Below are 15,461 nucleotides of genomic sequence, written 5' to 3' on the forward strand. Positions count from 1 at the left end.
CTAGAAAGTCCATAGACCATTCTTCAAAATCTGCTATCCGATTTTCGGCCCTGCATTTTTTTCTGTATCAGCCTAATCTTTCCCTGCTTCTTTTTTCTGCACTTTTTCTGTTGGTAAAACAACTCAAGTTTCATTTGCATTTTCATTTATTATGTTGGCTACTGTTATGCTATTTAAACTTCTTATTTTTCTTATTTTTATTTTTATTTTATAATTATTTTTCTGAGACAAAAAAAATTCTAAACGTATCTCCTCCTAGGGCTTTAAAGCCACAAGCCCCAAACTTGGCAGACACCTGTGGGATAGAGCGGTGTTGTGTGCTATATCTTTTCAGAGTGATCAGACTTAAGGTTTTTTTTCTTTATTAATTTTTAAATGTAAAAATACATTACCCATAGACTTACATTATCTGAGAAAAATTGCGCCCCTAGTTGCAATACCCGGATTCCCAAGTTAAGGGAGGAGTCGGGTTTCGTTTCACTTTTAAACCGGTTAAAAATACAAGTAAATAATAAAATTTCCCTCAAACTGACAAGCTAAACCAACATATCTGATTATTACAGGGGTCAGGGCTCATTAATAATTGATTTCTGGGCAGAGAGCAGTCAGAAAGATGAGAGAAGAATCAGCTGCTGGTCATGCAGGCATTGTCTACACGGAGCTCACAATGAGTGACTTCATTCTTATTTAAGACCTTTTAAAACGGCGATTGCACATAATCCACACGTTAGAACACATCAAGAGCTGAATTCAGATGTTTCTGAACTGTTTAAAGTAATAACATGATATATTCGCGTCAGCCAACTGTCCGCGAGCTCGCAATGTATTTCTCTGAACACTTGAAGTTCAGAGAATTTACAGCCTTTCATCTTAAAACACTGCAGCGAAACGGCACAAAACAATTAGACGAATATATTATACACACGAAAATGAGTGTTTATATGTGCATGTGAGATTTTATCTTTCAGGCTGAACGCCACATCAATTGCTATCCATTGGCACAACATGGTAAAGTCATTTATATATATTTTTAAGAGCTTCTTAAAATAAAATATTAATGCACATAATCCACTCATTAGAACAAAATAAGAGCAAAATCCAGGTGTTTGTTGAACCGTGCAAAACGAAATATCATTTGACATATAGGGAAAAAAAAGTCACAAGACAGCAGCGTTTCTGGGCGAGATCAGATAAATAAATACACATTTCATTCACACTGACAAGCTAAACCAACATATGTTATTATTACCGGATCGGATCTCATTAATAAATTATGTCTCAGGCCAAAGAACCGAGAGAAAGACGAGAGAGAAATGAGCGCTTCATCAGCATTTTTTAAGAGCTTCCAAAAATTTATATCACAGCGAATGCACTAATCCACCCATTAGAACACAACCAGAGCATAATTCAGGTGTTTTTGCTGTTTATGTGTGCAAAATGAAATATAATTTGACAGCGTGATACAGCTTATGAATACTGGAAGGAAAAAAAGTCACGACAGCCTTTTAACTCTGGAGTCGATCAACGCATACGCTTTTTGAGTCATTTGACCAGTTTGAACAGGTCAATGTCATTGGCTGCTGAGGACTTGGGTCAACCACTTCTGTGTGCTTAGAGGGGTGTACCATTCATAGACAGGCAACCACCATTTAACATGCTATAGATCAGCTTATTCAGCCTTATTATTTAGTCTTTTTTCTTTTCTGTTTTGCATAGCCTATAGAAATAATATATTTAAGTTTCAGTTTTATTAAATATTTATTTATTAATAAATATTAATAAAAATGTTGTGGTGATAATATAAAGTTTATAAAAGTTACAGTATTTAGTAATGAAACAGGACTTTTTGTTTAGCTCTTGACTCGCCATAGTATACTATATATAGTGTCCCTTCTTTAATTTTTCATTAATGTGTGCTTAGAATATGTTGTCAGTACTATTAAAATAAGATCAAATTGAATGGTATTTAGGAGATTATGGTTTTAGCATGACTTATTTCGCATTCAGCTAGACAACCCTGTCATAGCTGTTATCATAGCATAGGCTTTTATTAAAAAAGAAAACAGCAAGGGACCATGGAAAAAGACTGTTGCAGGTGTATTTTTTATGGTATTATTATTTTTATTTTTTTGCAGCAGGGCAACTCAAGAATATTGGGCACACAAGTACTGTGGCTCTTTTGCCCCATGGCCAAGATGGCCATGCCAACATCAAAGTTAGTTCACTAACTTTTAATTCTAGTTTCAACTTGCTTCTTATATGGATCAAAATGTTTCTTATGCCAGATATCTCCAACTCATAACATTTTAGACTGCCAGTATTCACATAAACCAAGTATGACTTTCATTCATGCTGTACGCGAAAACAAAAACCCAAAACATGTGCGATTCAAAAACTGTTTTCAAATCCAATTTGTTCATCAACCGCAAAATGTACATCTTCAACTGATGCATCAGCAACAGGCACAAACCTTACTCCATGATGGAGTGAAAATAGTGAAAATATTATTGAAAATTTTATTGAAAATAGTGAAATGTCTTTTAGTTTCCACAAATAAAGTCATACTGTTTTGAAATGCCTTGAAGTAAGTAAAGTGAAAACAGAATTATTATTTTGGGGTGAACCATCCCTTTAACATTAAATGTTTCTGTTTGGAAGTATTTTCACACATTTTGTTGTGTTCAATAATATAATAACACTCACCATAGTTTCTCCAGTTTACAGTGTGGATCCTCTAGTAGAACAGAGAGCAGCTTCACTCCTGAGTCTCCCGGTTTATTACGGCTCAGATCCAGTTCTGTCAGGTGTGAGGAGTTTGTTCTCAGAGCTGAAATCAGAGCATCACAGCCTTCCTCTCCAATACTGCAGTTACTCAGCCTGCAAAGAGTGCAGAACATGAATGATCTCTGAGACTGTGTCTAAGGTTTAGGTTGAGAGTGTGTTTGTGTGTGTTTGTATCAGCAATCCTTTTTCTATACACCAGGATCATTGCTATAGAGATTTTAACTTTTCAGCACAACCACAAGATAAGAAAATAATTTAAATGCTCTCTACTCAAATGATTCCTGATACTGAACTAGTTTATCATTTTCATTCTTCAAATATCTTGTAGTACTATACATGCAATAATGTTAAAATATTTAGATTAACATTACATTAACTAAGACATTACTCTGGTTATTAAGATTGTGGGGGGGTTGAGAGGGCAGGTATAATTGGATAATGGATATCACTTTTTTATCACACTGAATTAGGGAAAGGTGCATTTATGAATATTGTTGCATATTATATAAATACTTTTCAAACTGATTAAAATATTATAGTCTTCGTGTCACAGAGTACATGTAAATCTGTTGTTCATGAATTAGAGAAAGATTTGCCATGTTGTATTTATGTAATCATTTATCTGTTTATTTTTTTATACATATTTACATTTGTTTTTAATGGTATATACGTGTATTTACAAACCTACATTAAAACTGATTTATAATTATAATAATTTTATTTGATAAATTAGATTTTGTGACCGATGTGTGGTAGTTTGCAGTGGGGCTAAAGATGGACTTGTGTAAAAAGCACATATAAAATGATTATAGACTTATGAAGCAAATGAGAATTATTTTTCAATAACTGAAAAATATGAAAAGAATGCTATTTGGAGTAAAAAGAGATAATCACCATATTTGTTATGAAACATCACATTTGAAAATATGATATCACTCAAGTCTTTTAATTGAGATGCTGTAAAAATCATATTAAGATACTATAAGATCTCCAAGCAGTGTGAGAATCTTTCATAATCTCTTAATTTATAATTAAATATTCCTGTTTTTTTTTTAAAGATCCACTTTGCAATGTACTTACTTAATAAAAGTTAATTATTTTTAGCAAAGAAGAATATGGTACAAACATTGCTGAAGGGGTTGTTTTAGACAATAATTAACTTAGATATTATGCAAAACATATTACTTTAGTTGAAATAGTTGTATCAATATTGTGGCCCTTTAGCCTCATACTGGTGAGTCTTTAACCCTCTGGAGTCGATTAACATTATGTAGGCCTTTGTCTTCTCAGGTGTAAATCACAATGATATTCATGATAGTTGATGCCTACTCACATATGACTTTTACCAACAAAAAGTGTCTTAGAAAATTTAAATCAATATATTGTTTTCTGTAAGTGAGTAAACAAGATGATTTTCACATAATTTAAAAAGAAAAATTCTAGGCTACAAGCTCCCTTTCTCATCAGTCCCGGGAACCAATGTTATGTATGTGTTTTATGGCCTTATTCAAGTGATTTAACATTTTTAGTTTTTCACTAACCACGCATAATTTTTTTTTTCTAAAAAATACAATCATGTACATGCATGCATTTCACATATTATTATAGCCCAGTTTGTGCTGATTACAGTGAGATTAGACTTCACCCATTTAGATATTTATAAGAAACTGAAAAAAACACAAATGTCAGGGCATGACAAAACTTCTCCAGGCCCCAAAAATACCCTGTGACCTTTACTGGTGTATCTAATATAATTTTAACCTTATTGAGGAACTCAATGCGAGGGTTAATTAAGTGATTGATGGTTGTTCATGTCTATGCAATTTAACGTATTGCTGTAAACTTGGGATTCCACATTTCCATTCTCTTAAACTCATCTTTCCCTAACTTTCAATCTTCCTGCAACTTGTGTGAATGTGTGAGTGCGTGCGTTCATGTGTTAGATTAGTTTATATGGATTAGATTTATCTAATAAAGCCTTATTCATATTGAAAAGAGAAGTATCTTGTGTTTTGTGCTTAAAGTTAATGTCTTAAACTGCCGATCTTGTTACTGTGCTAATTGATAGTGTTTTCACTATACTTTGAATATTAATATCCAGCGCAGTTTTGATGTTGAACGACTCGTTCAGTGAATCGCAGGGTGTCTCAGTGATCAGCCATGAAACAGTGATTCTGTTCAAATTCCCTTTAAAATCTTAAATGATTCCCTTTGAGCAAAATTGACCTGTTTCCCTTACAGCTCCTCGGTGGAAACGTGTAACTAGGGGGTGTCTGCCCAATGATTTGTCATGAGAGGGGTGTGGTAGGCCACAATGTCCGCCATGTAGACCTTTAGGGTGGAGTGGGTCAACCCTGTGGATAAATGGGACTGCAGGAATTCCAGCACTCTACCAACTGGGCAGTTGACTGGGTCAAACTGGCGATCTCCGCACCAAGAAGTGAAAAGTTTCCACTTCAAGGCATACAGTTTCATCGTTGAGGGAGCTTTCGATTGGAGGACCTCGGTTGAGAGGTCAAAACTCGGACCAAATCCTGGCATACTCTCGCCAGAACTCCCGTGATCAGAGTGATTGGGGGGAAAAACGTACAGACGAAGGCTCGGCTAGGTCTGTACTATAGCGTCCAGTCCCAGAGGAGCTGGATGACCTAGAGAGAACCAAAGGGGACAGTGCGATGTCATTTGAGTCACAAACAGATCCACTTGAGCCTGACCAAATATAGTCTACAACGTCTTCACCACCTCGGGGCGAAGCCTCCATTCCCTGGGCCTCGCCCCCTGCCTCAACAGGATGTCTGCTCCCATATTAATATGCCCAGGAATATGTACTGCTCTTAGCGCAAGGAGTTTGCCCTGGGACCACACAAGGATCTGGCATGCCAGCTTGTACAGGGGTTGCAAACATGGAGGTGGTGGCTGAGATTGTAAAAACCACTCATCTAATTTATTCTTATGCGGTTCAGTTTTTTTTCTCAGAGGGCCAATCGATGTTTAACTTGGCTACCATGTGAGTAACCACCTTCAACAACTCCTCATACTGTGATGATTGAGAGGGCGAATCATCGACGCTCTCCACATTCACCTCCTCAGAGGCAGATAGATAAAGTGTCGCGTCCGATTCCCGAGGGGAAATAGCGCCGAAGCACGCTTCCGATCCCATAGAGCGGGCACTGGATCTGGCAGGTGAGGAAGAAGATAGTGACTTGCCCATCTGCATTCCCTCCACCAGGGAAATGCAAACTCCATGAGTGAAACTGCTGCCTCGGCAGAAGAGGGGCCAGCACCGTGAGGAACACTCGTGAAAGCTCCCTCCTCAAAGAGAGCCCTCCGAGAGCGAAGCATACGCAGGGGAAGCTGCTTGCAATGCGGATAGTCGGCTCCATCAAGAGCCGACTCTGCGTGCTCTGCTCCCAAGCAGACCACACACAGACTGTGTGTATCCCCTGTTTGTAAACACACAGTCTGAAACATGATATACTTTTTATTTGAATCAGCCTTTTTTTGCCATGTTGTGATTGTGTTATTTGGGAAAAACAACAGTAAATAAGACTGACAGACACGTAATGTATGACTTGACACACACAGAGAGCTGCACTGAATGACTAAATTAATGAAAGCTGATGCTCGTTCCACCTCACATGCTTTTATATATTCCTGGTCGCTATGTCACCCGCCTATGACATCATGCCATTCATTGGACTAATTACACATGTTATTCAGAGCCGATCATGCTGAATGGTGTTCACATAGCATTTACGGAAACAGTTCGAGTTCCTGAAGGGGAACGGGATTTCTGTGTGTGAGTGTGTCTGGCAGTGTTGCTCTACAGCGCCCCTGTAGTCTTGCCATGGAACTTGCCATGGAAAACGACTTACTTTACCTAAATAGCTAAAAATGAATCATAAATTATTTTTGTTTTGTTATCCTATGCTCTTAAAAGTTTTAGCAGTTACACATTTTTATTAGTGAAAGCAGTAATTATTAATGAATGTTATAGTATTTATACATACTTTTATATGACTTTTAACAATATAACAATATACACTACAGTAATCATGAAGGAAGACTTCTCGTCGTGATTCATTGGTCATCATAAGTTGTAGGTTAAACCCTTTTAGAATGATCAGTTTCACCAGAAGCTGCATCATGAAGAAGACTGTGGCCCACGAAAACCAGCCTTTAGCAGCGAGGAACATTATTCCTGAAGAAGAAATAGCACATGACTACAGAGTAAGTGACTGGCTTAGAAAAATGTTTGACTACTTTTGTCATGTTTACCGAGGTAAGATGCAGATTTTTTAAGACTTGGACTTTTTTTAAACCTGAAGATCCTGTACTTGTGCATATAGTGCTTGTGGGCCTTTCCTGATCCCTTTTACCAATATTGCCTGAACTTCACGTCCACCATTTTAATTTATGTTGACAACATAATTTTTCGAACTCATCCTATATCATTGGTCTGATTTTCACCAAATTTGGCTCGGATCATTTTCAGACCAAACTGGCAAAAAGTTATGGATTTCATTGTTAATACACAAAATGGTTTTCATTTAGCACATGAACGAATGTGCTGGAAAGATTCCAAACAGCATCTGAGGGCTGTAACTCTGCAAAGGTTTTACATATGTATACCAAACTTTGAACAGCGCCACCTAATTATGTACAGTACATAATTATTCTTAGAAAAAAATACTGATATTTACCAAGTGTCTTTTTTTCCAAAGGTTGCTGTACATTCGTAGTGACCAGACTGACTTACTAAAGGTTACATTTTCACAATAACACATTTATTGCTTGTACAGCACACAAATATTTTCATTAAAAACTAATACACCTTGTATACTCCTGGTTGCTTTTTAATTCTACAGCAGATTATTTATATTTATATTCATATTTATCCATTTATTTGTGTGTGTACTGGTATATATGGTTTATATAGTATAAAAACTATAACACCTAAAGAGAGTCCCAGCAAACCACAAATTGTTTTCAAAGAATAATGATCTACTGTACGTACAGTAAGATAGAAATTGGCAAAATTTTACCTATAGTAAATCAGTCTTGTAACTCAAAACAAACTACAACCTTTGAAACATGAAAAAACCCTTATGGTGATTTACAATAATTGTTTTATGAGAATAATTATGTACTGTATGTATAGTAAGGGAGATTATTGGCAAACTTTCACCTGTAGTTATTCAGTCTGGCCACTAGGAATTTACTACAACCTTCGGAACATAAAAAACCCTGTTGGTGAATTACAATAATTGTTTTAATACAATAATTATGTACTGTATGTACAGTAAGGGAGATGTTGGCAAACTTTCACCTGTAGTAATTCACTCTTGTAAGTACAAACATACTACAACCTTTGAAACATGAAAAAAAAAAAATGGTCAATTACAGTAATAGTTTTTAATGATTGATTATTTATTGTACAGTTAGTCTAATAGGTTAGTCTTGTAACTAGTGATGTACTACAACGTTTGGAACATAAAAAACCCTTTTGGTCAATTACAGTAATTGTTTTCTAAGATTAATTATGTACTGTACATACAGTAAGGAATATATCAGCAAACTTTCACCCGTAGAAAGTCAGTCTTGTAACTACAAACGTACTACAGCCTTTGGAACATGAAAAAAATATTTTGGTGAATTACAGTAATTTTTTTTAAGAATAATTATGAACTGCACTTACAGTAAGGGATTGGCAAAATTTCACCTGAAGTAAATCAGCATTGTAAATACAAACATACTCCAGCCTTTGGAACATAAAATAATACTTTGGTGAATTACAGTAATTGTTTTTAAGAATAATTATGTACTGCACATACAGTACGGAAGTCAGTCTTGTAAATACAAACTTACTACAACCTTTGGAACATGAAAAAAAAACCTTATAGTGAATTGCAGTAATTATTATTTAAGAATAATTATGTACTGTACATACAGTCAGGGGGATATCGGCAAACTTTTATCTGTAGTACATGAGTCATGTAACTATAAACGTACTACAACCTTTGGAACAGGAAGAAAAACCTTTTGGTGATTTACAGTAATTGTTTTTTGAGAATAATTATGTACTGTACGTACAGTAAGGGAGATATTGGGAAAATTTCACCTGTAGTAAGTCATTCTTGTAACTACAATTGTCCTACAACCTTTGGAACATACAAAAAAAAAAAACACCTTTGGTGAATTATAGTAATTTTTTAAAGAAAATAGTTTGTGTGTACTGTACATACAGTAAGAGAGATACTGTTTGTAGCGACATATTGGTTAAATATTTTCTGTGAGTTTGCCCGCAAGGCATTAACTTTGGTGTTGGAAACATAATTTGTATGAATTATTGGACTTCGTCCCTAAAGCAAGCCTAGGCGAATATCCAGCTAACTTTACCTATAACTAACTTTACTGCGCTCCGTGCAGGGTGCCTTCCCAGCTTTCCCTGCGGTCTGTGTCATTCTGTCTGTTCGGTAGCTCGTGGTCTGGGCAAACAACGCAGATCACAAGCTGATTTTCCCCCACCTGTCACTCATTCCCCCACTCCCTTATATGTCTCTGCCTTTCTGTATGTCGTCGTGAGTAGATTGTTTTGTCTTTGCCCGTGTTTTGCCCTCTGTTCCCCTGTTATTAAGGACCCTTATGCCTGTTTCACACATACTCCGTCTGCATTGCGTATGCGTTGTGAATTTTTTTATGCACCCATATTAACGGATTCCAGCGTTCAAACAGCACGCGGTTGCGGTCCTTCAGTGCGTTCCAGGAGCAGTGCGTTTGCAGCAGTGCAGCGATCATTTACGCACGAGTCTATTTTTGCGTTGCTGCACGCGCTGAATTAAAGTGACAGCGCATTGTTCGCGGTAAAAATGAGCATGGATTGAAACGGAAATGCAGTCATTTAACCAATAAATGTATACTAATTAAAGACTACTGTGTTTCACACTCAACACATTAGTTTTTGTGTTGAGTGTGACAACAAAGTCGACTGTTTCTGTCAGAGGTGTTTTAATTTTAAATATTTGCGATATCCTTAAAAGAAAAGTATGCTACAATGTTATGTTAAAATGTTTTGCCGCTTGCTTGAGCAGCTTATTATACAAACCTAGAAGTCAAATGCATGAATAATATGTTGTTTACATTTGAGTTTAAGCTAATGTCTATGATTATGGAATATTAATGTTCTGAGATAAAAGAGTCACAATGCCGAAAAATATTTTATAAATTTTTTTAACATGATTTTTAATCAAAATAATGAACAAATGTTGTGTTTGTGGACTAAACCGCCGCGGATCAGGAGCGGACTGCCAACGTGTCCTGTATGAAAGCACAATGAGCTATGTGCTGCTTCTCCTCCACATACGTAACGCACGCAGACTGCATACGCACTGCAGACGGAGTATGTGTGAAACAGGCGTAAGTTTGGCGATCCGTCAGCTGTGGTCCGCAGTGTGCTGGCCAGCTGGGATATCTGTGCACCAATTTAATTATTGTTTATGTTATTTTGTGTTTTGTGGCGAGAATAAAAGATTCTCTTTTAATGTTGAAAGTGAGACATTTTGAAATGTCATGCCAAATATTGGCTCATTTTGGATTTCATGAGAGCTACACATTCCAAAAAAGTTCAGACAGGTAGCAATAAGAGGCCGGAAAAGTTAAATGTACATAAAAGGAACAGCTGGAGGACCAATTTGCAACTTATTGGGCAGAGGATCACCAATTCCCCCAATGCTGTGGCAAATAATAATGGAGCAATATCAGAAAGGAGTTTCTCAGGAAAAATAAATTGCAAAGAGATTGAAGTTATCATCACCCACAGTGCATATTAGGGCTATAGTCCTCAATTCTGGTCTCAGACTCGAGTCCGGTCTCAAGAAATGTTTCTATCGTCTCGGACTCGCCAAATGTTCTCGAGTCCAGCAAAAAATAATAATAATAAAAAAAAATCCTCCTTCAAAACAAAACCACATTTGCATGATGTCATGTGGAAAACGCTAGGCATGCCGCTTTCTCTTTTTTTCCAAAGAACTCTGTAGCCTGCGCTCTATGCTTGAACTCCAGTGGTGTCTGCTGTTGCTATGCAATCATGACCTGCTCTCCGTGGAGATGCAGAAGTTTCAGCAAAAAATAAATGGATTTCCAGCACTAAAAATCCCTTGCAGTAACTCTGCTAATAAATTCATTTAAAATGGCAATCCTTGTAAAGCTGTGATCAGCTGTTTCTCCATCTTGGCTTAGTTTTCAGTTTTGTTAGGGGAGAGGATGTGCATGAGCAGCGGTGCACTTGCTGCGTTCTTAAAAGTTTAGATGTTTCTAACTCAATTTTCTACCTGTTAGATTGTGTTTAATTTACGTCTACACCTACATAGCCTTAAACATACCCTTAAATATAATGAAATTGTAACACAACGGACTGAAGGCAGAGGGTTATTGGTACAGTATGCAGGATTTATTGAAATCGGTAAGAATGGAAAGAGGGAGAGTAGCAGGTGGAGGATGAGAGAACTTGGATTCAGGATGTATACTTGCCGGATGGGGAGACCAGATTTGCCGGCAGTGAGCGCACACCTCGGTGATGGTGAGTAATGGAGGTATCGGAGGACAGCTGGAGGCACTGGGAGGAGATTGAGGATTACTGGAGAGAAGGTAAGCACAAGAGATTCGTTTTTAAGGAGTCAATGCTGGTAACTTTACAGGGGAATGAACCGCTGAGTAGTCACGAGATCCGATAAAGAGGGTGACTGAGGTGTGTGTATTTATGTGGAGGTGAGCTGATGGATTGATGGTGAACAGGTTCTGGTCATTGGATAATTTGAAGGTGTACAAGTGCAGGAGATGAGTGCTTGAGCGTGGAAGTGTGCTGAGGGTGATGTCCCGAGCCGTAACACTGGGGAAGGGGGGTGGGCACCCTATAGGGGAGTGCAGGATGGGAACAGGGTGGAGCAGAGGAAGACCTCCAGGGCAGATCTGGAGACTGGGGCAGCAATGGCGGATCTGGAGATTCAGGAGTCTCGGGAGGCCATGGCAGAACTGGAGAATCTGGAGGACATGGCAGATCTGGAGACTCTAGAGGCCATGGCGAATCTGGATGTCTACTGCCCCCCCCCCCCCCCCCCAAAAAAAAAATTATTGGGAAAATTTACAGGACGGGACTCGGGGCCTGGAGCCAACACTGGGCTTAACTGGGGTTTAACCCCTTACTAGTAACCCCCCTTTTTTGGCATGGAGACCGAAATTACATACCCAAAATAAAAAGGTTTCTGCTCATGATTCTTTCTGACTAGATACATAATCAACCTTTGTTCACAAAGCTGACACTTTAAAGTTTACTGTTCAGGAATCAGAATCACTCAGACTGTTATGATAATAGAGATATATAAGCTTAAACATAAAAACAAAAATAAAAATATTAAAAACATATGTTTTAAATGTATTTTAAAAATTGTTGATGTAGGAAATGAGTTTGAAAACACAGTGTAGCTAAGGCCACAAGTCTTCCAAAACTTCATAAAAAAAATGTCATAATCGAATCTGTAAAACTGTGAATTTTATGAAATATTTTCTAAGGCCATGTCATGTGTGTTTTTAGAGAAGGCTAATCAGATTGGTTTATGGCCCTTGTCATCCCTGTAAGATCTCACATGTAAACTCTCCTGTGTATTTTGTATGTGTGTTGGCTTTGCAAAACTCCCCATTCATGATTCTATTGTTCTCACCAAATGAGTCTTTCACACCTCCGCCAGGTATGACACATTATCCGGATTATTCTTTTATCATTATTCTTTTGTTTTTATTCCACCTTTATTAGCATTGATTGTGGTTTATCAGGCTTTACAAAGCAACAATCTCACTTCAGTCTCTCTTTGCATTTAGCCCTTATTTATCAAAAGTCTTACTATAAAAAATACAACAAAACATTTTCTTACGACCTTACGTGAATTATTGAGACAAAAATGCATTATGAAGAAGAAAAGCACCTGCTATTAGTAGCATTGTAGCTAACGTTAGCATCAAGCTACATCAGACAATTTATGAAATTATTAGTACACTTTTACTCAAAACTCACTTTAAACCCCGATCGAGTGTTTATAATAACTTCCTTTAGCGATCAGGGGTGGAATTTGGTCGTTTACTGTTGTAAAAAATATATTATTTGTAGCCTTTTTCATCACTGCACAAGTTAGCATTTCCCATGTACATTTTCGTTTTTTTTTATAAAAACACCCCAGATCTCAAGAAAATCTCATACCAAGCTTTACTATTGTAATCGCGGGTTTATTATTCGGATATTTCGTGTGTACAGAGGTGTTTCAGTGTTGTTTTGGCCAGATAACTACCAGGAAGTGTGCAGGAAGCATGTGACACGATGTGGCGGTGTCCAGATATGACACTCTAAGATTGACATTGGGAAGGCCCAATCAGAGTCTGAGTGACACACAGCACGAGCTGTGACCACTGCACGCACACACACAGATCGCTGGGAGAGGCTGTTTATCATCAGATTGCGTAAATCCGTGGAAAATGAATAGAAATGACGATTCTGTCTGAAGAAATATGAAGTAAACATCAGTAAATATATCCATATATCTCCGCAGATATGCATCTTTGGTCTATAAATCCTTATTGACGCTGTTCAGTGAGTCTATAGCACTATTCGGACGGGACTAGTTTTCTAAACTACGTTTGAGTTTCGATTCTTACCACCTGACGTCTGTGTTTTTCATGTACCAATTCGGACGGGACTAGTATCTCCGTGTTTTTTACAGAGGTGGGAGGGTCTGATTTGTGCATCTGGGCGTCACAGAGATCACGCGCTCTGTATGCGTGCATTGCATTCATTCAGAATGACTCCCTTTGTATTATTACACAATAAATACTAAATGGCTAGTATAACAAAACCATGTTAATGTGTGGTTCCTTTAGTTTAACTTGTTTTCCTTTTTTTAATTTTTTTTTATTAAGTGTAATTAAAACATTATGTAACTGAGTACATAAATGAACGTGAGTAATCTTACCTGATGCTGATATTACAATAGCCGGTATTAACAGTTTACGCGATCTAGCTCTTGATTTAATTATTTGTATTATTTTTTTATTATTATTTATTTGCCACTAAGCAAATATATCAAACATCCGCGTGGTAAGAGCATCTACGGTAATTCACGTTGGCCAAAACACACAAGGAAACGCGTTGTGAAATAAAATATCACTGGCAATCACAGACATTCACATTCGGACGGGAGTTTGCTGAAAAACGGTAGGTAATTTGCTCTGGAATTATCACAGAGGTTGTGTGAGAAAAACACAGGTGGCAGATTCGGACGGGATTAAAATCACCAATTACGTCTGTGAAACGCAGATTTCTCTAACGACCCCCTTAAAACTAGTCCCGTCCGAATGGGGCTTATGTGAACACAAATAAACCGCTGCTGACGTGACTGAATATGAGTGAGTGGTGAATTTCTATTCAGAATGTGGCATAATACGGATTTATTATTTTGCACTTCTGACATAAATCACTAAATATCTGTCACTGCAACAATGTTTTATCAAAATATTGTTCAAATATCGAAACTAGAGTCTTTAAACTTTCAATTGATGCACAGTTTGTCCAGATGAAGTAAGACAGTGATGTTTAATGTGCTGTGAAAGTGAAACAATAATAAACTGGGGCTGTCGGCGATGTTTGCACGTAAAGGGGTTAAGAGCCCTCCCTGGGCTCGTTGGGGAATCAGGAGCCTCATCTGGGCTCAACTGGGGTTCAGGAGCCCTCACTGGGCTTGTCTGGGATTCAGGAGCTCTCCCTGGGCTCGACAGGGAATCAGGAGCCCTCCCTGGGCTTAACTGGGGTTCAGCAGCCTCTTCTTGGCTTAACAGGAGATTGGGAGACTCTTCCAGACATAACGGGAGATTGGGAGCCTCTTCTGGGCATAACGGGAGATCGGGATCCACTTCTGGGCATAACAGGAGCCTCTTCTGGGTTAAATTTAGGAACAGGAGCCTCTTCTATGCATAGCAGGAGATCGGGAGCCTCATCTGGGAATAACAGGAGATTGGGATGCTCAACGATGGACAGGACCAGGGGAGACACAGGGGATTCCAGGCTGGGCGGAAACAGCGGAGACACAGGAGATTCCAGGCTGGGCAGAACCAGGGGAGACACATGAGATTTCAGGCTGGGCAGAACCAGGGGAGACAGAGGAGATTTCAGGCTGGGTGGAACCAGCGGAGACACAGGAGATTCCAGGCTGGGCGGAACCAGCGGAGACACAGGAGATTTCAGGCTGGGCGGAACCAGCGGAGACACAGGAGATTCCAGGCTGGGCGGAACCAGCGGAGACACAGGAGATTTCAGGCTGGGCGGAACCAGCGGAGACAAAGGAGATTCCAGGCTGGGCGGAACCAGCGGAGACACAGGAGATTTCAGGCTGGGCGGAACCAGCGGAGACACAGGAGATTTCAGGCTGGGCGGAACCAGCGGAGACACAGGAGATTCCAGGCTGGGCGGAACCAGCGGAGACACAGGAGATTTCAGGCTGGGCGGAACCAGCGGAGACAAAGGAGATTCCAGGCTGGGCGGAACCAGCGGAGACACAGGAGATTTCAGGCTGGGCGGAACCAGCGGAGACACAGGAGATTCCAGGCTGGGCGGAACCAGCGGAGACACAGGAGATTTC

General features: G+C 38.7%; 1 protein-coding gene across 6 annotated transcripts in view; it reads right to left on the reverse strand.

The window, feature by feature from the left end:
- Window positions 1–15,461, reverse strand: part of LOC127987351 (NACHT, LRR and PYD domains-containing protein 12-like) — a 795,441-nt gene that overhangs the window by 764,591 nt on the left and 15,389 nt on the right. For all 6 annotated transcript variants that reach the window (XR_008161173.1, XM_052589641.1, XM_052589640.1 and 3 more), the window contains exon 9: window positions 2,704–2,877. Coding sequence is in view for 5 of the 6 variants with exons in the window: in XM_052589641.1 (XP_052445601.1) it covers window positions 2,704–2,877 (174 nt within the window). In the remaining variant the exon portion in view is untranslated. The remainder of the gene's footprint in view (window positions 1–2,703; window positions 2,878–15,461) is intronic.

Source organism: Carassius gibelio, chromosome B22, assembly GCF_023724105.1.
Source record: "Carassius gibelio isolate Cgi1373 ecotype wild population from Czech Republic chromosome B22, carGib1.2-hapl.c, whole genome shotgun sequence".
Classification (NCBI taxonomy): Eukaryota; Metazoa; Chordata; class Actinopteri; order Cypriniformes; family Cyprinidae; genus Carassius; species Carassius gibelio.